The 21,135-nt window shown below is 43.5% G+C and overlaps 1 protein-coding gene and 2 non-coding genes across 3 annotated transcripts in view; 2 read left to right on the forward strand and 1 right to left on the reverse strand.

Moving 5' to 3' along the window:
• VMP1 (vacuole membrane protein 1) overlaps positions 1-10,423 on the forward strand; it is a 133,878-nt gene extending 123,455 nt beyond the window's left edge. The window contains exons 11-12 of the mRNA XM_034942599.3: positions 7,626-7,728; positions 9,098-10,423. Coding sequence (XP_034798490.1) covers positions 7,626-7,728; positions 9,098-9,241 — 247 coding nt within the window. The 3' untranslated portion in view covers positions 9,242-10,423. The remainder of the gene's footprint in view (positions 1-7,625; positions 7,729-9,097) is intronic.
• Positions 10,424-10,594: 171 nt separating this feature from the next.
• MIR21 (microRNA mir-21) lies at positions 10,595-10,666 on the forward strand. The gene has a single exon (NR_106542.1). It is a non-coding gene; the product is annotated as a microRNA mir-21 (primary transcript).
• Positions 10,667-16,761: 6,095 nt separating this feature from the next.
• Positions 16,762-16,868, reverse strand: LOC112437728 (U6 spliceosomal RNA). The gene has a single exon (XR_003026271.1). It is a non-coding gene; the product is annotated as a U6 spliceosomal RNA (small nuclear RNA).
• Positions 16,869-21,135: the final 4,267 nt, after the last annotated feature.

A 21,135-nucleotide genomic window follows, 5' to 3' on the forward strand; every position in this document is an offset into this window, starting at 1 on the left:
GTGTGCACCACACCTGGTTAATTTTCTGTGTGGGTGTAGAGACAGGAGTCTTACTGTGTTGCCCAAGCTGATCTTGAACTCTTAGACTCAAGCAGTCCTCCCACCTCAGCCTCCCAAAGTGCTCGGATTACTGGCATGAACCACCCTATCCTGCCTGGCCAGATTTCAGATCTTATTTATTTATTATCTATCTATCTAATCTATTGATTTATTGAGAGAGAGACAGGGTCTTGCTCTTTCACCAAGGGTGGAGTGCAGTGGTTCAATCCTAGCTTACTTTAACCTTGAACTCCTAGGCTCACAGGATCCTCCCATCTCAGCCTCTTGAATAGCTAGGACTACAGGCACTTGCCATCACACTCAGCTACTTTTTTAAACTTTTGTAGAGACAGGGTTCTCACTATGTTGCCCAGGCTGATCTCAAACTCTTGGCCTCAAGTCCTCCTGCCTCAGTCTCCCAAAGTGCTGGGATTACAAGCATGACCCATCACACCCAGCCTAAAATACAGATTTCTTGTCACATAAGTGATTTCCAGAAGCAGAGTAACATATATATTAAAAACCATAGAAAAATAATAGATTTTGTTTGCAATTTGGCAAGGGCTCTTGGCAGAATTTTGCCCAAATGTTATTTTGAATGGATTTTTTTTTTTTTTTTTTTTTTTTTTTTACAATATTTAAGCTTGCCAAGAAGTTTGTCTTAGGTCTGTTTAACAGATTCTAGGTATGTAAGCATGGGAAAATATTGTTCCCATGAAACCAATTTTGAGCTCTGAGTAGGTTTCAAGTCTGTGTTTTTTTCTTTAAATAAAAAAAAAATTTTTATTTGCATTCCTGAGTTTTTTTTTTAACAGAAGTTAACAATAACAAAAGTGTAAAAATTGCCACTAGCATCATTTGTTGGAAATGTGTTTGTTTGTTTCGGAGACAGGATCTCACTATTTTACCCAGGCTGGAATGCAGTGGCTATTCACAGGCGTGATTATAGCTCACTAAGCCTCCATCCCAACTCCTGGGCTCAAGAGAGCCTCCTGCTCAGCCTCCAAATTAGCTGGGACTACAGGCATGCGCCACCATGCCTGGTGGAAAAATTTTTTTTAATCTTATATTTGCTGTTATGTTTGTGCCAGGAATAAAAATATGAAGATACTACTACCCACTAAGATTTTTCTACCCACTGTGTTCAAGGTTCACAGCAAGGAAAAGCAAATGAGATCAACGTTTTTTTTTGTTTGTTTTTTTTTTTTGTCGCCTAGACTGGAGTGCAATCTCAGCTCATTGCAGCCTCCACTACCCAGGTTCAAGCAATTCTCGTGCCTCAGCCTCCCGAGTAGCTGGGACTACAGGCACGTGCCATCACACCTGGCTAATTTTTTTATATTTTTAGTAGAGACAGGATTTCGCCATGTTGCCCAGGCTGGTCTCGAACTCCTGAGCCATGGTGCCCGACCTACTTCTTTTTTTGTTTTTCTAAGGCTTTCTCACCTAGAGCAAGTACCTACTTACATAGCTAGTTTAGGTATATTTTAGTCCTGGAGTTGACTGAAAAAATAGTTCTATGTCCATTTGTTCTCCTCCTACTTTATGTTCTTCTATGTCACAAAATTGTAATTATTTGTTTTGTTTTGTTTTGAGACAGAGTCTCACTCTGTCGCCCAGGCTGGAGTGCAGTGGCACAATCTCGGCTCACTGCACCCTTCGCCTCCCGGGTTCAAGCGATTCTCCTTCCTCAGCCTCCCGAGTAGCTGGGATTATGGGCGCCCACCACCGTGCCTGGCGATATTTTTTTTTTTTTTTTTTTTTTTGTATTTTTAGTAGAGACAGGGTTTCACCATGTTGGCCAGGCTGGTCTCGAACTCCTGACCTCAGGTGATCTGCCCGCCTCGGCCTCCCAAAGTGCTGTGATTACAGGCATGAACCACCACGCCCGGCCGAAATGGTAATTCTTTGAATTTAATCAGAGCTTAAGGGCAAATTGGAGGACTTCCCCAACTTAACTATGGGATGAGATTAGCATCTTTAGCAAGGTGCACAGGGTTGCAAGAATGTAATGGCTTAGGGAGAATGGCATTTAGGGTATTTCCTAAACCAACTATAGAAAGCCTTTGAACTGTGTTGCAAATTATTACTCCCACCGTGTGTGCACTTTAAATTAATCTTAAGTGTCAGAATGGACTCTTGCTTCTGGTCTGCTGCTTGAGAATAACTTGACACATGAGATTTAGAGCTGGCATTATTGTTTGCCTTAAATGCATGTTAAGAGTGAGAGCTGTAATTTCTATTTTTATCTAGTCCGTTACTAAAATAGCTTTAGTGATAATTAAGCAAACTATAGTATAAGAGTACTTTGTTGAAGCTGAGGCATCCGTAGCCTAAGTCATTGTAGAGGTAGAGAAATGAAAAACAGAAGTAACTAAAATTTTGATGACAGTTTGGGAAACCAAGGTGGGAGGATCTTTTGAGGCCAGGAATTTGAGACCCGCCTGGGCAACATAGTGAGACTCCATCTCTACAAAATATAAAAAGAAACATAATAATAATAAAACTTTTAACCTCTTGTCTGTTTTCAACTGTTTTCCTAGTCTTTCATGGAAACCTCCATAGAGACACATAACAAATTGGTATATTAATCTCAGCATTATCCTCAAGATAAGTTATACATCATGTGAATACACATCATATGATGTACTCTATCAGCTAAAATGTATCTATCAGCTAAAGTGTATCTCTTTTTAAAATTATTATGGGTACATAAAGTGTATCTCTTAATGGACTTACAATGGTAAATTATTTACCTTCAAATTATTTTGAAGGGAATCTAGAATTATTATTTCCAGTCCCTTCCTCATTTCCCTAAACAACAAAAACATTATACTCTTTGTAACATTTGGGTCTTGGTTCTTAATTTTCTCTTAAATAATGGCTTGACTATGGCTATCCCTGGTAGATTTAAATGACAACTTACAGTACTGTTTTTTATTTTTGTTTTTGTTTTGTTTTGAGACGGAGTTTCCCTCTTTTTCCCCAGGCTGGAGGACAATGGCGCACTGCAACCTCCACCTCCCGGGTTCAAGCGATTCTCCTGCCTCAGCCCCCCGAGTAGCTGGGATTACAGGCGCCCGCCACCGCACCTGGCTTATTTTTTGTATTTTTAGTAGAGACGGGGTTTCACCATGTTGGCCAGGCTGGTCTCGAACTCCTGACCTCAAGTGATCCGCCTGCCTTAGCCTCCCAAAATGCTGGGATTACAGGCATGAACCACCACACCCAGCCTTGTTTTTGTTTTTGTTTTTGTTTTTGTTTGAGACGGAGTCTCACTCTGTTGCCCAGGGTAGAGTGCAATGGCATGATCTCAGCTCACTGCAACCTCCGCCTCCCAGGTTCAAGCGGATCCTCCTGCCTCAGCCCCCACTAGTAGCTGAGATTACAGGCATGTGCCACCGTGCCTGGCTACTTTTGTTTTTTGGGGGGGGTTTTTGTTTTTTTGGTTTTTTTATTTTGAGACGGAGTCTAGCTTAGCTGCCCAGGCTGGAGTGGAGTGGTGCGATCTGGGCTTACTGCAACCACCATCTCCCGGGTTCAAGCGATTGTCCCATCTCAGCCTCCCAAGTAGCTGAGATTACAGACACCTGCCACCATGCCCAGCTATTTTTTTTTTTTTTTTTTTTTTGAGACGGAGTCTTGCTGAGCTGCCCAGGCTGGAGTGGAGTGGTGCGATCTGGGCTCACTGCAACCACCATCTCCTGGGTTCAAGTGATTCTCCCATCTCAGCCTCTTGAGTAGCTGGGATTGCAGGCACTCTCCATCATGCCCGGCTAATTTTTGTATTTTAGTAGAGATGGAGTTTCACCATGTTGGCCAGGCTGGTCTTGAACTCCTGACCTCAGGTGATCCACCTGCCTCGGCCTCCCAAAGTGCTAGGATTACAGGTGTGAACCACCGAGGCTGGTCTAATTTTTGTCTTTTTGGTAGAGACAGGGTTTCGCCATGTTGGCCAGGCTGGTCTTGAACTCCTGACCTCAGGTGATCCACCTGCCTCGGCCTCCCAAAGTGCTAGGATTACAGGCGTGAACCACCATGGCTGGCCTAATTTTTGTCTTTTTGGTAGAGACAGGGTTTCACCATGTTGGCCAGGCTGTTTTGTTTTTTTGCTTTTTTTTTTTTTTTTTTTTTTTTCTGAGACGGAGTCTCACTCTGTCGCCCAGGCTGGAGTGCAATGGCGTGGTCTCAGCTCACTGCAACCTCCACTTCCTGGGTTGAAGCTATTCTTCTGCCTCAGCCTCCCGAGTAGCTGGGATTACAGGCGTGTGCCACCACACCCAGCTAATTTTTGTATTTTTAGTAGAGACAGGGTTTCTCACTGTGTTGGCCAGGCTGGTCTCGAACTCCTGACCTCGTGATCTGCCCACCTCAGCCTCCCCTGGTGCTGGGATCACAGGCGTGAGCCACTGCACCTGGCCAGAGTACTGTTAAAGTGAAAACATTGATTTATGAGAAGGAAAGTTCTTATAAATATGCAGTTTTTTTGTTTTTTTTTTTTGAGACAGAGTTTCACTCTCGTTGCCCAGGCTGGAGTGCAATGGCATGATCTCGGCTCACCGCAACCTCTGCCTCCCAGGTTCAAGCGATTCTCCTGCCTCAGCCTCACTAGTAGTGGGGATTCTATCCATGTGCCACCACGCCTGGCTAATTTTGTATTTTTAGTAGAGACGGGTTTTCTCCATATTGGTCAGGCTGGTCTCGAACTCTCGACCTCAGGTGATCCGCCAGCCTCGGCCTCCCAAAGTGCTGGGATTACAGGCATGAGCCACTGCGCCCGGCCACATAAATTTGCAGTTTTCAAAGTCAACCTTTTTGTGCATATATTTATATACACAAAAATACATATATTTAATTATATATATTTAATATATTAAATATTTAAAATATTTTATATATTTGTTATATTCATGTCATTTATTTCTAGTCTAAATGGATGAGCTATTTGCATTCCCACCTGTAATATATAAGGAAAGATTACTAGTCTGCCTCCCTAATATAAGTCCACTTAAAAGTCAGGGCCAGGAGCGGTGGCTCAGTGAGAGGCTAGTCTGAAGGTAATGAGTTTTCTCGATTGTTCACAGCATCTTTGATGTCTGTCACAGGTCTTCTAGTCTGATCAGTGCAGTATTCACATTTATTATATATGTCTGTTCAGGCCTTTTGTACCTCCTTCAGTATTCATTAAAGAATCTTTTTTTTTTTTTTAATTTTTATTTATTTATTTATTTTTTTGAGGCAGGGTCTCTGTCACCGAGGCTAGAGTACAGTGCAGCCCTGAGCTTCCTGGGCTCTCACTGTAGCCTCCTGAGTAGCAGGGACTACAGGCACATGCCACCATTCTCAGCTCATTTTTGTATTTTTTGTAGAGACAGGGTTTCACCATGTTTCCCAGGATGGTATTGAACTCCTGGGCTCAAGCCATCCTCCCACCTTGGCCTCCCAAAGTGCTGTGATTACAAGCGTGAGCCACCGCACATGGCCTAAACGACCTTTTTAACAACTTCACCCCTCACTGATCTCTCTTTTCTCCCTCCAATTCCTTCGGTATATATCTTCTGTACCAAAAACTTTAATATTGAATTGTAAATTATTTTGTTCACAGATCAGTTCGTGTGTGTGTGTGTGCGCGCACACACGTGTGCGCATCTGCCTATGTTTTGAATCCAAATCCCCATAAATGATTTTAAGTTCCTTGTGGGCAGTTTGGTTTTTTTTTTTTGGCTTTTTTCCCAGCAAAAGGAATCAATTAAGTATTTGGTGACTGATAGATAAATAGGATTAAAGAAAAGAATCAGCCAGAAGTTAGGGATATGTTAGCATCTGATAAAATATAATAGCAAAAACTCTTCTATTCCTGCTTTTTGTTATAAAAAGCGGCAAGGAATTGTTCTAGAAAAGAAGTGAAGGCCAGTCGCGGTGGCTCACACCTGTAATCCCGGCACTTTGGGAGGCCGAGGAAGGGGGATCACGAGGTCAGGAGTTCAAGACCAGCCTGGCAAAGATGGTAAAACCCCATCTCTACTAAAAATACAAAAAAATTAGCCAGGCATGGTGACAAGCACCTGTAATCCCAGCTAGTTGGGAAGCTAAAGCAGAGAATTGCTTGAACCCGATAGGCCGAGGTTGCAGTGAGCCGAGACCGCACCACTGCACTCCAGCCTGGGCGACAGAGCGAGACTATGTCTCAAAAAAAAAAAAAAAAAGTGAAGTGAGGCCAGGCGTCCTGGCTCACACCTGTAATCCCAGCATTTTGGGAGGCCAAGGCGGGCAGATTACTTGAAGTCAGGAGTTCGAGACCATCCTGGGCAACGTGGTGAAATCCCGTCTCTACAAAAATACAACGATTAGCTGGACGTCGTGGAGGGCGACTGTAATCCCAGCTACTTGGGAGGCTGAGGCAGGAGAATCACTTGAACCCTGGCGGTAGAGGTTGCAGTGAGCCGAGATCACGCCATTGCACTCCAGCCTGGGGGACAGAGTGAGACTCTGTCTCAAAAAAAAAAAAAGAAGTGAAGTGAAGTGAATTTGAGTCAGTGTACTTAATAGGACAAGCATTAGGCAGTGTTGCAAGTACATATCAGAATCTCTTTGGCTGGCTCTAAGAAAGAGTTTGAACTTATTTACGTCCTTAGCCCTATGTAACAGGTAAGAAACTAAAAGGTACAGAAAATAGAGATGTTTGATTTTTCTAAGTTGCCCCAAGCTACCATTTTTAAAAACACCTGCAAGCATGTCTAAAACAGGAGCCTGTTAGCTACAGTTGCCAAACCGGTTTAACAGCACTGCCTCCATGTATTCTGGGTGAGAAGGAGCTCCGAGTACATAAATTTATCAAAGATCACTATCCCAATCATCTCAGAACAAGCTGTTACTAATGTACTGGAGTTTCTGTGCAAACTGTCTACCATAAACCATGAAAGGATTCAAAGTTCATAGTTCCTTCTTTGTTCCTTTGTTAATCACTGACTTCTGACTAGTGGGAGGTGCCTCCCAAGTTTGCTAATGCATTCTTTTTGGATAAGGATGACGCACAGATTGTCCTAATAAGGACTTAGATTGAGAAAGACCGCCCCCTCTGAGAAGAGGGGACAAGTCAGAGAGAGGGCGGGCAGTTTCTTTTTTAACTAGGGATGACACAAGCATAAGTCATTTCCTTATTAATTGGTTCAAACCAGTTCTTACAGGAACTAGTGGTGATAAATGTGGGACTTCTGAGAAGTCATTCATTTTATTCTTTGTGCCACACCAGAGTACAGTATCAGCTGAGCTGACCTTACTCTGAGGACTAACTCTTTTGCTGGAAGCGGTTCCTGATTTACAGCTCTTGGTTTCTCCCAGACATGTTGGTGGGAGAGATTTTGCTTTTTAAGGGGTTGTTAGATGGAGTAAATTTTCTTTTTTCTTTTTTTTAACTAAAAAGAGGTCACAAAATTTCAGCAGTTCTCTGATTTTTATATTTTATTCCTCTTCCTATCCAATCCCTGCCTTTTGAGTCCAGGTGGTAAGTACATTTTCTTTAACGTTTTTCCTGCTTTTCTTCCCAAATGTGTCTTTTTCTTTGGGCTACTGTACCCTGCTTCCAGTGCTGTCCCCGGCATAGGTCCATCTCTGCAGAAGCCATTTCAGGAGTACCTGGAGGCTCAACGGCAGAAGCTTCACCACAAAAGCGAAATGGGCACACCACAGGTAAGACTTTAATCCGGTTTCTTCTCCCCTCTGGGAAGTTTCGGGCTGAAATTACATTCACAGCTCTCACTCACATTTTTAGGCAAATAAGTGAAGTTGGTTTGCCAGTGTTCCTTGACAGAAGTTGAGCGTCTGTGTATGCTCTACTGGGAAATTTGTCTTTGTCTTAGACTAGAAAGTGTAACTTCTGTACATCTTCTCCTAAAAACAAGGGTAGAGCCAATGGAAAGTAATGGTTCTGTTACATAGAATGAGTTGTTGCCTTGATCTTAAATGATGTATTGGTAGATATACTTCCCAAGTGGATTAAAAAGTTAAAACTTACAGCATAACAAAGTAGTAGACTTACTGAGGTGACTTGAATATCTCCTTTTGATTTTCACTCTATTTTTCTTTTCACCCATGGGAAAATGATAATTTTTTAATAAACCAAGGCTCTTACCATAGCTGAACTTTAAAACTTAGACTGTCTTTTCTGTAAACGATTCTGAGGCAAAGGGAAATGACTAGAAGAGGATGAGTAAACAATAACCTGAAATGGGAAACTCGAGGGAAGCACAGGTTTTTTTTGTTTTGTTTTGTTTGGTTCGTTTTTTGTTTTTTGGGGTTTTTTTGAGACAGAGTTTCGCTCTCGTTGCCCAAGTTGGAGTGCAATGGCGCGATCTTGGCTCACTGCAACCTCCGCCTCCCGGGTTCAAGCGATTCTCCTGCCTCAGCCTCCCAAGTAGCTGCGATTCCAGGCACGTGCCACCACACCAGCTAATTTTTTGTATTTTAATAGAAACAGGGTTTCACCGTGTTAGCCAGGCTGGTCTCAAACTGACCTCAGATGATCCGCCCGCCTTGACCTCCCAAAGTGCTGGGATTACAGATGTGAGCCACCGCGCCCGGCCGGAGCACTGTTTTTTTAATGGCCTTGCACTCTTCTTATGGACCTTTGCTGCCCTCAGTTGACCAAACATGACATCAGAAACAGATACATTTGTGTGTTTTAAAAACAGCTCCTAATACTGGAACAAAAATGTTTAACTGTCTTGACAATATTCATGAGTATCTGCATGGCGACTTCAGAGTTGAGTTTAATCAAAGAGTTTATTCTTAGGTCCTAGTAGAAGAGCTAACCTCACACTCATCCCATTCTAAACTATGTGATTCAACACTGATTTTACATCCAACAAAGTGAAATCTTGATAGTTGGGTGTAAAAAGGAGAGTAATGGAGATTTCAGAGTAGCTGGGGTTTCTTACTTTTCATTTTTAATTCTTTAGGTTTTGTAAGTTACACACTTCAAGCATTATAGATGATCCTCTTTTTACTACTGAACTAATGAAGCCTTTTTCATTGCATTGTTCTGCATTTATTTCTACAGGGAGAAAACTGGTTGTCCTGGATGTTTGAAAAGTTGGTCGTTGTCATGGTGTGTTACTTCATCCTATCTATCATTAACTCCATGGCACAAAGTTATGCCAAACGAATCCAGCAGCGGTTGAACTCAGAGGAGAAAACTAAATAAGTAGAGAAAGTTTTAAACTGCAGAAATTGGAGTGGATGGGTTCTGCCTTAAATTGGGAGGACTCCAAGCCGGGAAGGAAAATTCCCTTTTCCAACCTGTATCAATTTTTACAACTTTTTTCCTGAAAGCAGTTTAGTCCATACTTTGCACTGACATACTTTTTCCTTCTGTGCTAAGGTAAGGTATCCACCCTCAATCCAATCCACCTTGTGGTTTCTTAGGGTGGAATGTGATGTTCAGCAGCAAACTTGCAACAGACTGGCCTTCTGTTTGTTACTTTCAAAAGGCCCACATGATACAATTAGAGAATTCCCACCGCACAAAAAAAGTTCCTAAGTATGTTAAATATGTCAAGCTTTTTAGGCTTGTCACAAATGATTGCTTTGTTTTCCTAAGTCATCAAAATGTATATAAATTATCTAGATTGGATAACAGTCTTGCATGTTTATCATGTTACAATTTAATATTCCATCCTGCCCAACCCTTCCTCTTCCATCCTCAAAAAAGGGCCATTTTATGATGCATTGCACACCCTCTGGGGAAATTGATCTTTAAATTTTGAGACAGTATAAGGAAAATCTGGTTGGTGTCTTACAAGTGAGCTGACACCATTTTTTATTCTGTGTATTTAGAATGAAGTCTTGAAAAAAACTTTATAAAGACATCTTTAATCATTCCAAAATTGTGTCTGTTTTCTTGAGAGTTTTGATTTTTTACTTTTAGCTTATACCAGCTGAATGGCAGCCTTGCCTAATCCACCTACAACAAGAATTTCTTAAGCTTTCTTTTATTTGCATGAGAGAGCCACTACCAAGGCATGTTTTGTTATGCTGAAACTGAGCTGCTGCATACTGCTAAATGGCACCTCTGGGATTGGCCTACCTGGGGATTTCTTGGTTTGTGAAAACAGGAGAGGAGAGCTATCTCATACAAGTGAAAGGATACTGGAGAGAGAAATTACCCATTTCTAAAAACAAACCACACTCTGTCGTATCTGTGTTAATGTTTTCTAGCATGTAATCTAGTTTCAACAGACACAAATTTATATGTAACCTAGTTTTCTTGCCGTTCTGTAAGTGTTTTATTCTTAATGTGATTTTTTTCCATTGGGATGTTTTTGATTGAACTTGTTCATTTTGTTTTGCTTGGGAGGAAAATAAACAATTTTACTTTTTTCCTTTAGGAGCATTATGAGCATTATGTCAGAATAGAATAGAATTGGGGTTCGATCTTAACAGGCCAGAAATGCCTGGGTTTTTTTGGTTTGTTTTTGTTTTTGTTTTTTTATCAAATCCTGCCTGACTGTCTGCTTGTTTTGCCTACCATCGTGACATCTCCATGGCTGTACCACCTTGTCGGGTAGCTTATCAGACTGATGTTGACTGTTGAATCTCATGGCAACACCAGTCGATGGGCTGTCTGACATTTTGGTATCTTTCATCTGACCATCCATATCCAATGTTCTCATTTAAACATTACCCAGCATCATTGTTTATAATCAGAAACTCTGGTCCTTCTGTCTGGTGGCACTTAGAGTCTTTTGTGCCATAATGCAGCAGTATGGAGGGAGGATTTTATGGAGAAATGGGGATAGTCTTCATGACCACAAATAAATAAAGGAAAACTAAGCTGCATTGTGGGTTTTGAAAAGGTTATTATACTTCTTAACAATTCTTTTTTTCAGGGACTTTTCTAGCTGTATGACTGTTACTTGACCTTCTTTGAAAAGCATTCCCAAAATGCTCTATTTTAGATAGATTAACATTAACCAACATAATTTTTTTTAGATCGAGTCAGCATAAATTTCTAAGTCAGCCTCTAGTCGTGGTTCATCTCTTTCACCTGCATTTTATTTGGTGTTTGTCTGAAGAAAGGAAAGAGGAAAGCAAATACGAATTGTACTATTTGTACCAAATCTTTGGGATTCATTGGCAAATAATTTCAGTGTCGTGTATTATTAAATAGAAAAAAAAAACTTTGTTTCCTAGGTTGAAGGTCTAATTGATACGTTTGACTTATGATGACCATTTATGCACTTTCAAATGAATTTGCTTTCAAAATAAATGAAGAGCAGCTGTCCTTCTTTCCTCTTTTAAGTGTTCAGCTGTGGCATGCTCAGAGGTTCCTGCTGGATTCCAGCTGGAGCGGTGTGATACCCTTCTTTTTCAGCTGTTCGTGCCTTCCTTTCTTGTATCCACCAAAGTGGAGACAAATACATGATCTCAAAGATACACAGTACCTACTTAATTCCAGCTGATGGGAGACCAAAGAATTTGCAAGTGGATGGTTTGGTATCACTGTAAATAAAAAGAGGGCCTGGGAATTCTTGCGATTCCATCTCTACTTTGTATAAGTCTCATTTTGTGCCTTACACATCTGCAGTATTTATCATGTTCCAACTTGGTTACTGTCAGGCAGTGCAATACATCAGCAGTTTATCACCGAAGAGCTGAGGAATACCTCCCTTAAAACAGACAATGTCGGCCGGGCGCGGTGGCTCACACCTGTAATCCCAGCACTTTGGGAGGCCAAGGCAGGCAGATCACCTGAGGTCAGGAGTTTGAGACCAGCCTGGCCAACATGGTGAAACCCCATCTCTACTAAAAATATAAAAAATTAGCCGGGCGTGGTGGTGCACGCCTCTAATCCCAGCTATTCAGGAGGCTGAGGCAGGAGAATCCCTTGAACGCAGGAAGCAGAGGTTGCAGTGAGCCAAGATGGCGCCACTGCACTCCAGCCTGGGTGACAGAGCAAGACAAAAAAAATAACAGATGATGTCGTATGAAAATGTGCAATGTCCAGTTTTCCCATAGTTTTCTGTATTCTCTGTGTGCATAATCTGGAGTATGAGTCTGGGAAGAAAAAGGTTTTTAGTTTCATTTGGATAGTGGCCACCTCTCCATTCCCTATGAATGCTAGAATGAAGTTTCTTTCTTTTTTTTTTTTTTTTTTTTGAGACAGAGTCTTGCTCCGTCGTCCAGGCTAGAGTGCAATGGTACAATCTCGGCTCACTGCCACTTCCGCCTCCCAGGTTCAAGCGATTGTCCTGCCTCAGCCTCCGGAGTAGTTGGGATTTCAGGCGCCCACCACCACACCAGGCTAGTTTTTGTATTTTTAGTAGAGACGGGGTTTGGCCATGTTGGTCAGGCTGGTCTCGAACTCCTGACCTGAGGTGATCCACCTGCCTCGGTCTCCCAAAGTTCTGGGTTCACAGACGTGAGCCACCGTGCCCACGTAGAATGAAGTTTCTTAAATACGCTAGTTAATTATTGAAACATATGCAGTATTGAGTGCTCCTACACAAACAAGCTCAGCCTCTGCCCCCAGTGTGCTCTGTGCTATCCACAGCCTTAGTAGAACATGAGGCTTTTTGTCATTTCACCAGTCATTCAATAATGACTCATTTGAGTATGGATCATGCACTAGCTAAATAACCAGTTGCGCTCATGTACCCTGAAGCAAATTGTTTAGCCTGACCCATGTGTAAGAAGATCACAGAGATTCCCAACCTTTCAGTGTCAAAAAGCCTTTCCATATATATTACTTTAAAACCCATTTTCCCCCATGTGTAATAGTCTATGTTAATGATGGTTCGGGTTTCTTCTACATTGTTTGTGACCTGAGAAAGTTTAAAAGAGCCTCAGTTTCTTTCATCTATAAAAATAAAAGAGATAGAAGGACAGTTTATCTAAGGAATAAATCTGGTAACATGTAAAGTACTGAAATAGGCTGGGTGCAGTGGCTCATGCTTATAATCCCAATACTTCGGGAGGCCAAGGCAGGAGGATCCCTTTTAGGCCAAGAGTTCAATAACTAGGGCCGGGCATGGTGGCTCACGCCTGTAATCCCAGCACTTTGGGAGGCCAAGGTGGGCAGATCACCTGAGTTCGAGACCAGCCTAACCAACATGGCGAAATCACATCTCTACTAAAAATACAAAAATGTAGCCAGGCACGGTGGCACATGCCTGTAATCCCAGCTACTCGGGAGGCTGAGGCAGGAATCGCTTGAACCCAGGAGGTGGAGGTTGCGGTGAGCCGAGATCTTGCCATTGCACTCCAGCCTGGGCAACAAGAGTGAAACTCCATCTCAAAACAAACAAACAAAAAAGAGTTCAGTAAAAGTACAGCAATAAAAGTTATCCACCTCCACCACCCCAGCTTTTTTTTTTTTTTTTTTTTTTTTGAGAGTGAGGTTTTACTGTGTCACCCAGGCTGGAGTGTGGTGGCAGTCATGGCTCTTTACAGCCTTGACCTCCCAGGCTCAAGAAATTCTCCTACCTCAGCCTCCCTGGCAAGGACCAGCATGAACCACCATACCTGGGTAATTTTTTAATTTTTTGTAAAGACAGGGTCTCAATATTTTGCCCAGGCCAGTCTTGAATTCCCAGGCTCAAGCGATCCTGCCGTGGCCTCCCAAAGTGCTGGGATTACAGGTGTGAGCCACCATGCTGGGCATTCCCAATGAAAGACTGAGGCCAGGCACAGTGGCTCACGCCTGTCATCCCAGCCTTTTGGGAGGCCAAAACAGGATCACTGGAGGTCAGGAGTTCAAGACCAGCCTGGCCAGCATGGTGAAACCCTATCTCTACTAAAAATACAAAAATTAGCCAGGCGTGGTGGCATATGCCTGTAATCTCAGCTACTCGGGAAACAGGCAGGAGAGTCACTTGAACCCGGAAGGCAGACGTTGCAGTGACCTGAGATCGTGCCACTGCACTCCAGCCTGGGCAACAGAGCAAGACACCATCTCGCAAAAAAAAAAAAAAAAAAAAAAAAAAAAAGTGAGCATCTGATACACATGCAAGAATTTCACAACATTGCATTCACTCCTCCAGAAACAAAGATATATTTTAAAATGCTTTCTTAGCATATGTGCTCTGGTTTTCTAGCAGATACTCTGTCAAACTTTTGATAAGTGAAAAATTTACCGAAGAATTTAAAACCAAAAACAGTTTTTTAACTTTCCCACCTGAAAGTATTGACCATTTTCTAATTTATTTTCATTATAAAGAATATTGGTTATCATGGTTGCTCATGCCTGTAATTCTAGCACTTTGGTAGGCCAAGGCGGGCAAATCACTCCTGAGCCCAGGAGTTCGAGACCAGCCTGGACAATATAATGAGACCTCCCTACAAAATATTTAAAAGTTAGCCAAGTGTGACAGTATGTGCCTATAGTCCCAGGCTGAGGTGGATCACCTCATTAGTGAGCCGTGATTGTGTCACTGCACTCCAGCCTGAGTGGCACAGACCCTGCCTCAAAATATATATATATAAATACTAAAACATCTGGAAGGAAAGAGGAGAAAAGGGAGTATCAGCTTTTAATACTTGTTACAAGGTCAGTCTAGAAAATACAGTGAGATTTGCTGGGTAGATAGGTTTTGAACCATGAAAAAATTGATGGCATGCAAGATCTTCCTCAATAGACCTGAGAGTCTCATTTCTATTAAAAAATACAAACAACTGCTTCATTTTATTCATAAATAATTTTTCGAGGTGCTACAAAAAATTAAAACTAAGCAGGAGTTTAAAGTTTTTGAAAAGCCAAGTAACATTTTATCTCTAACATTTATTGAATCCTCTCCAGTATTTACACAACGTAAATGAGATACTACACACAAAACCCTTGTGTCTGAAGATAAATTTATTTATTCTCAAAGACAACAAGAAGAGAAAGCACATCATGTATTTTAAACTTTAGAAGCAACTGAGTCATTAGTGTGGTGGACAGGAGCTAGGGATCCTATCCCTTCCCAACAAGGCCAAGAGTTCACCTGAGGTAATGCATTTGCCTTGGGGGCGAGGCCTTGAATTGCAGCAAATAACCTGTGTGTATTTGCATATTTAACCAGTACTCTTAAGAAGGATTATACAAAAACCTGTTCCAGACAGCTGCTTACTCATTGCCTTTAAAATTGCGTGGTGCTGGGATTGGCAGGTGCCAACTGTTTGCTCATTCTCTTTGACCCACTAGCCTTGCAGTTTGCTGTGTGGGTGTTGATACTCCTAAATTAAAGCAGGGAAGGGGTGGTTTTAGATGGCTTTTAACACCTGCTCTCCACCCAGGCACCCTGGATTCATTTGATATCTGGATTCTAATTCTGTAGTCAGGAGACTGGCCCAAACTGTGGCCCAGAGAGAAGTGAGTCAGTTGCAAGTGGCTAGCTGACTCTATGGGAACAGAAATAAAATGCAGCTTAGAGAGTTTGTCAGCCAAATCCACAAATGTGTGGCTTTTTGAAACATTGGACATCTGTTCCTCTTAATTTAAAATAAACTTTTTTTTTTTTTTTTTTTTTTTTTAAGCACAAAGTTGCTTGGCTCCTTGTTTCTTTGTGTCAGCAGCAGTTGCTTCTCTAATTTAGGAACCCTAGGATCTGATTTAGGACATTTGGAATCTTTAAGGCACATTCGGTCTAGAAAGTGGAACTGAATTGCTTTGGGAAGGCAAGAGGATGATTTTACAGTATAGGGTTTGTGTGGAAATCCCCTTCAGCAGTAATCAACCCAGGTGTCCAACCTGTTTGTTAACCATTTCCAAATGACTCAGAGGACCTAGAGGGAGGGCTTGAACACACTCCAGCACTGTTTCTACAATTTAGCCTTTATTTGCATTGGAAACCACATTCCTGAATTCTTGAGGGGGCAGGCTCTGGCTTATTCTGGGCAACTGACTTCAAGTGGGACCCCTGAGCTACCTATGTAAGCAAAGAGTCAGCCATCTCTGGAGAGTTACCAGGGAGGAGGATCTTTCTGTGAACTTGCTTTGATGACCTCCACCCAAAGCCCTTTGAGGAACAGTTTTGTTTATTCAAGGAGCCCTTGGCAGGTCACTCCTCCCCTACCACAAATCTAATCCAAATGCGACATTTTCCTTTGAGGCCATCTATCCCTTTTGGGGGACAAAACACATCAGCTTTTCCCTTCAGACCACTTTTGACTGAAGCAGTGATCAACATTGCTTAATTGTGTTCCGGTCTGTTTCCAGTGGGGAAAAAATGCTTTAGGGGAGTGAGGCAGTTAGGGATTTGAAAACAGGGATGGTGCCGCCTGAAGGTGGGGAATGACTTAGATCACTGTCTTCCTTTGGCTCCTCACCATGTTGTGTGGAGGAAACAAAAAGCAGCTCAAGTTCACTCCTCTTGGCAGTAGTGCAGAAGCCTGGCTTGCCACGGCCCTGGAGAACCATGTTTTTCCCAACTTTTTTTTTTTTCTTTTGAGACGGAGTTTCACTCTTCTTGCCGAGGCTGGAGTGCAGTGGCGCAATCTCGGCTCACTGCAGCCTCCGCCTTCCAGGTTCAAAGCGATTCTCCTGCCTCAGCCTCTCAAGTAGCTGGGATTACAGGTGCATGCCACCACACTCGGCTAATTTTTTGTATTTTTTTCAGTAGAGACGGGGTTTCATCATGTTGGCCAGGCTGGTCTCGAACTCCTAACCTCAGGTGATCCACCCACCTCGGCCTCCCAAAGTGCTGGGATTACAAGCATGAACCACCATGCCCAGCCTTTTTTTTTTTTTTTTTAATACAGAACACAAATTTGAGTGTCATTCTTGTGCAGGGGCCATGCTAATCTTCTGTATATTGTTCCAATTTTGGTGTATGTGCTGCCAAAGCGAGCACCCAGCTTCTTTTCATTAGTTAAGAAGATGAAGGCCAAGACTAAGGCAAGGAGGTCTTTCTCTGCCTTTCACTCTTTAGTGCACCTCACAGTCAGTTGCACTTGAGTAAGGACTGCTAAACCTGAGAGCTGCCAGATGTTCCTGCCTAGCCTCAGGTTGTTGGTTCTTCAGACACCTCTTCATTCTGCCCATTGCACCAGCCCTTTCCCATCTCCATGTTCCCTCTATGGTAATTTCTTTGTACACAACAACCACACGGAGCACCAGCAATCAAGATTAGCTCCCGGGAACTCTGGCGTGCCCTGTACCAGGAAGCACAGTGGATTACTACAACTTTTGATAATGATTGTTTGCTTTGTACCAGGCATTATTTTCAGGCCTGTTTCACATGTGTTGTACTTAACAACTCCATGAGGAAATTAAGGCAGGGTGGTTCAGTAATTTGTCAAGGGAAACAAGGAAGTAGAGCGGGCAGCAGAGGCGTTCTGGCTCTGAACTACTCTGTTCTGTAGAAATCAGTGCAAAAGTCCAAGCTTCAGCATACTTGTTTCATCTTGTGATCACAGGTAGTTTTTTTTGTTTTTTTTTTTTTGTTGTTGTTGTTGTTTGTTTGTTTTGAGATAGAGTCTCGCTGTCGCCCAGGCTGGAGTGCAGTGGCGCGATCTCCGCTCACTGCAGGCTCCGCCTCCCGGGTTCACGCCATTCTCCTGCCTCAGCCTCCCGAGTAGCTGGGACTACAGGTGCCCGCCACCTCGCCCAGCTAATTTTTTGTATTTTTAGTAGAGACGGGGTTTCACCGTGTTAGCCAGGATGGTCTCAATCGCCTGACCTCGTGATCCGCCCGCCTCGGCCTCCCAAAGTGCTGGGATTACAGGTGTGAGCCACCGCGCCCGGCCCTGATCACAGGTAGTTGATGGAGAAAGGAAGATAACAGAAAATCAAGGCCACAACCTCAAATTTTGCTATTTAAATAGATGAGCAGACTTTACTCTTCCCTGTATCACAGGGTTGGAAAAGCAAGCTCCATTCTTAGCCATCCATGTGGGCAGATTCCCAGAGTGGTGTTTGCTATAATTATGATTTAAAAGCAAGGTTTTCTGTTTGTTTGTTTTAAGGAGATGGGGTCTCCCATGTTACCCAGGCCGGACTCCAACTCCTGGGCTCAAGTCATCCTCCCGCCTCAGCCTCCCGAGTAGCTGGGACTACAGGCACTCACCACCACACTTGGGTAAAAGTAATTTCTATTTCTACAGCCTTTTTTTTATTTTTCAAAGTATTTTAATGTCTTGAGTTTGGGTTTTGTTTTGAGACAGGGTTTCACTCTGTTGCCCAAGCTGAAGTACAGTGGTGCAATCACAGCCACAGCTGACTGCAACCTCCACCTCCCAGGCTCAAGCAATCCTCCCGCCACAGCTGCCCCACTCCCCACCAGTAGCTGGGACTACAGAGCTGCACCACCACACCCAGCTAATTTCTGTAGTTTTTTTTTTAGTAGAGACAGGGTTTCACCACGTTGACCACGCTGGTTTTAAACTCCTGAGCTCAATCAATCCACCTGCCTCGGCCTCCCAAAGTGCTGGAATTACAGGTGTGAGCCACTGCACTCGGCTAGGAAACCCTTTTCTGATCTTTCCTCGTCAGCAATGATCTCTTCACACTTCCTTTCTTACGGCCCTCACCTCACTCTGTATTATAGTTATCTGCATATATGAATAAAATCCCTAAGAAGACTGCAGGGTCCTGGAGGGAGGAGATCTGTATCGACAACTTTGTCTCTTCTTCACAGCACCTTACACCAGTGGGGATTTAAAAAGTGAATACAGGGCTGGGCACCGTGGCTTATGCCTATAATCCTAGCACTTTAAGAGGATGAGGTGGGAGGATCACCTGTCGCCAGGAGTTCAAGACCAGCCTGGCCCAACATGGCAAAACCCTGTCTCTACTAAAAATACAAAAGTTAGCTGGGCGTAGTGGTGTGTGTCTGTAATCCCAGCTACTCGGGAGGCTGAGGCATGAGGATTGCTTGAACCCGGGAGGCAGAGGTTGCAGTGAGCCAAGGTTGCACCACTGCACTCCAGCCTGGTTGACCAGGTGACAAAGTGAGACCCTGTCTCAAAAAAACAAAACAAAAGTTTCCTGAGGGGAGTAGTATTTGAATTGACAAGGTAGAGGGAGTGAAACGAAAGGTATTCTAACCAGAAAAAAACTCAGACACCAGGAAAGAACAAATAAGGGGCTATGTGTAGGGTGGGGAGAAAGACAGCATCAGGTTTTCCACTCGAGTCCTCTGTAGCTCTGCCTTAGCTCGCTGTTTAGTTTCCTTAAAGTACCGACCTAATTCACAACTAGTTTGTCTGTTTTCTTGCTAGTGCTTGCCGCACTAGAACATAAGCCCGGTGAAAGGAAAATAAATCTTGCGACCCCAAAATCACTAAGCCAAAGAAAAGTCAAGCTGGGAACTGCTTAGGGCAAACCTGCCCCCCATTCTATTCCTTAAAAAGATAGCTACTAAGATTTTTTTTAAAAAAAACTGCATACTGGGGCTGGGCGCGGTGGCTCATGCCTGTAATCCTAGCACTTTGGGAGGCCAAGCAGGCAGATCACAAGGTCAGGAGATCGGGACCATCCTGGCTAATACGGTGAAACCCCGTCTCTACTAAAAATGCAAAAACTTAGCTGGGCGCAGTGGCGGACGCCTGTAGTCCCAGCTACTCAGGAGGATGAGGCAGGAGAATGGCGTGAACCCGGGAGGCGCAAGTTGCAGTGAGTCGAGATAGTGCCACTGCAGTCCAGCCTGGGCGAAAGAGCGAGACTCCGTCTCAAAAAAAAAAAAAAAAAAACTGCATACCAGCCGGGCGTGGTGGCTCACGCCTGTAATCCCAACACTGGCAGGCAGAGACGGGCGGATCACCTGAGGTCAGGAGTTTGAGACCAGCCTGGCCAACATGGTGAAAACCCGTCTCTACTAAAAATACAAAAATTAGCCAGGGGTTGTGGCGGGTGCCTGTAGTCCCAGCTACTCGAGGCTGAGGCAGGAGAATTGCTTCAACCTGGCAGGCAGAGGTTGCAGTGAGCCGAGATAAAGCCACTGCACTATAGCCTGGGTGACAGAGGGAGACTATCTCCCAAAAAAAAAAAAAAAAAAAAAAAGAAAGAAAGAAAAGAAAAAGAGAAAGAGAGAGAGAGAAAAAAAAGCATTAGAAAAACAATGGGTGACCGGGGTGGTAGCTCATGCCTGTAATCCTAGCATTTTGGGAGGCAGAGGCTGGTGGATCACCTGAACTCAGGAGTTCAAGACCAGCCTGACCAACATGGTGAAACCCCGACTCTACTAAAAATACGAAAAATTGGGCTGGGTGCAGTGGCTCACGCCTGTAATCCCAGCACATTGGGAGACCAAGACATGCAGATCACCTGAAGTCAGGAGTTCGAGACCAGCCTGACCAACATGGAGAAACCCCGTCTCTACTAAAAATACAAAATTAGCCAGGCGTGGTGGCACATGCCTGTAATCCCAGCTACTTGGGAGGCTGAGGCAGGAGAATTGCTTGAACCTGGGAGGCGGAGGTTGTGGTGAGCCAAGATCGTGCCATTGCACCCTAGCCTGGGCAACAAGAGCGAAACTCTGTCTCAAAAAAATAAAAATAAAAAAATAGCTGGGCAGGTTGAAACTCTACTGTAGGTCCAGCTACTTGGGGGGTTGAGATGGGAGGATCATTTGAACCCCGGGAGGCAGAGGTTGCAGTGAGCCGAGATTGCGCCACTGCACTCCAGCCTGGGCAACAGAGAGAGACTCCATCTAAAAAAAAAAAAAAGAAAGAAAATGGCGAGGAAGGACCCAAAGAACCCCTGAAAAGACAGCAATGCCCATCCCCAAGCCAGGAATATAAAGGAGGCAAGTCTGAGGAAGACAGACTATTCTGTTTTGAATATGTGGAGGGGCGATAATGACCAATAGGATGGTGGGGCCTGTAATATTCTGTATCTTAGGCTTCCTAACTCCTAAACTCCTAGTGAATATGCCGTTCTTTACACCACACTGTAACTTCTGTCAGTGAATAAGCTGGACTTCTTCAGAGAATTCTCCAGGGTAATAGGTCCTTAAGCCGTGTTATGTGGTGGTGGTGTTAAAGAGATGGCACTGTGACTGGACCTTAAGGCCACAGTAAACTTTTAAAATTCCTCTCCCCAGTATCCCGCTGGCTTAACCAACGGCCCCTCCCTTTGAGAACTGAGAGGATGGTAGTTCCTGGAGAGATCATCTGTCT

The sequence above is a fragment of the Pan paniscus genome, chromosome 19 (genome assembly GCF_029289425.2).
Source record: "Pan paniscus chromosome 19, NHGRI_mPanPan1-v2.0_pri, whole genome shotgun sequence".
Lineage (NCBI taxonomy): Eukaryota > Metazoa > Chordata > Mammalia > Primates > Hominidae > Pan > Pan paniscus.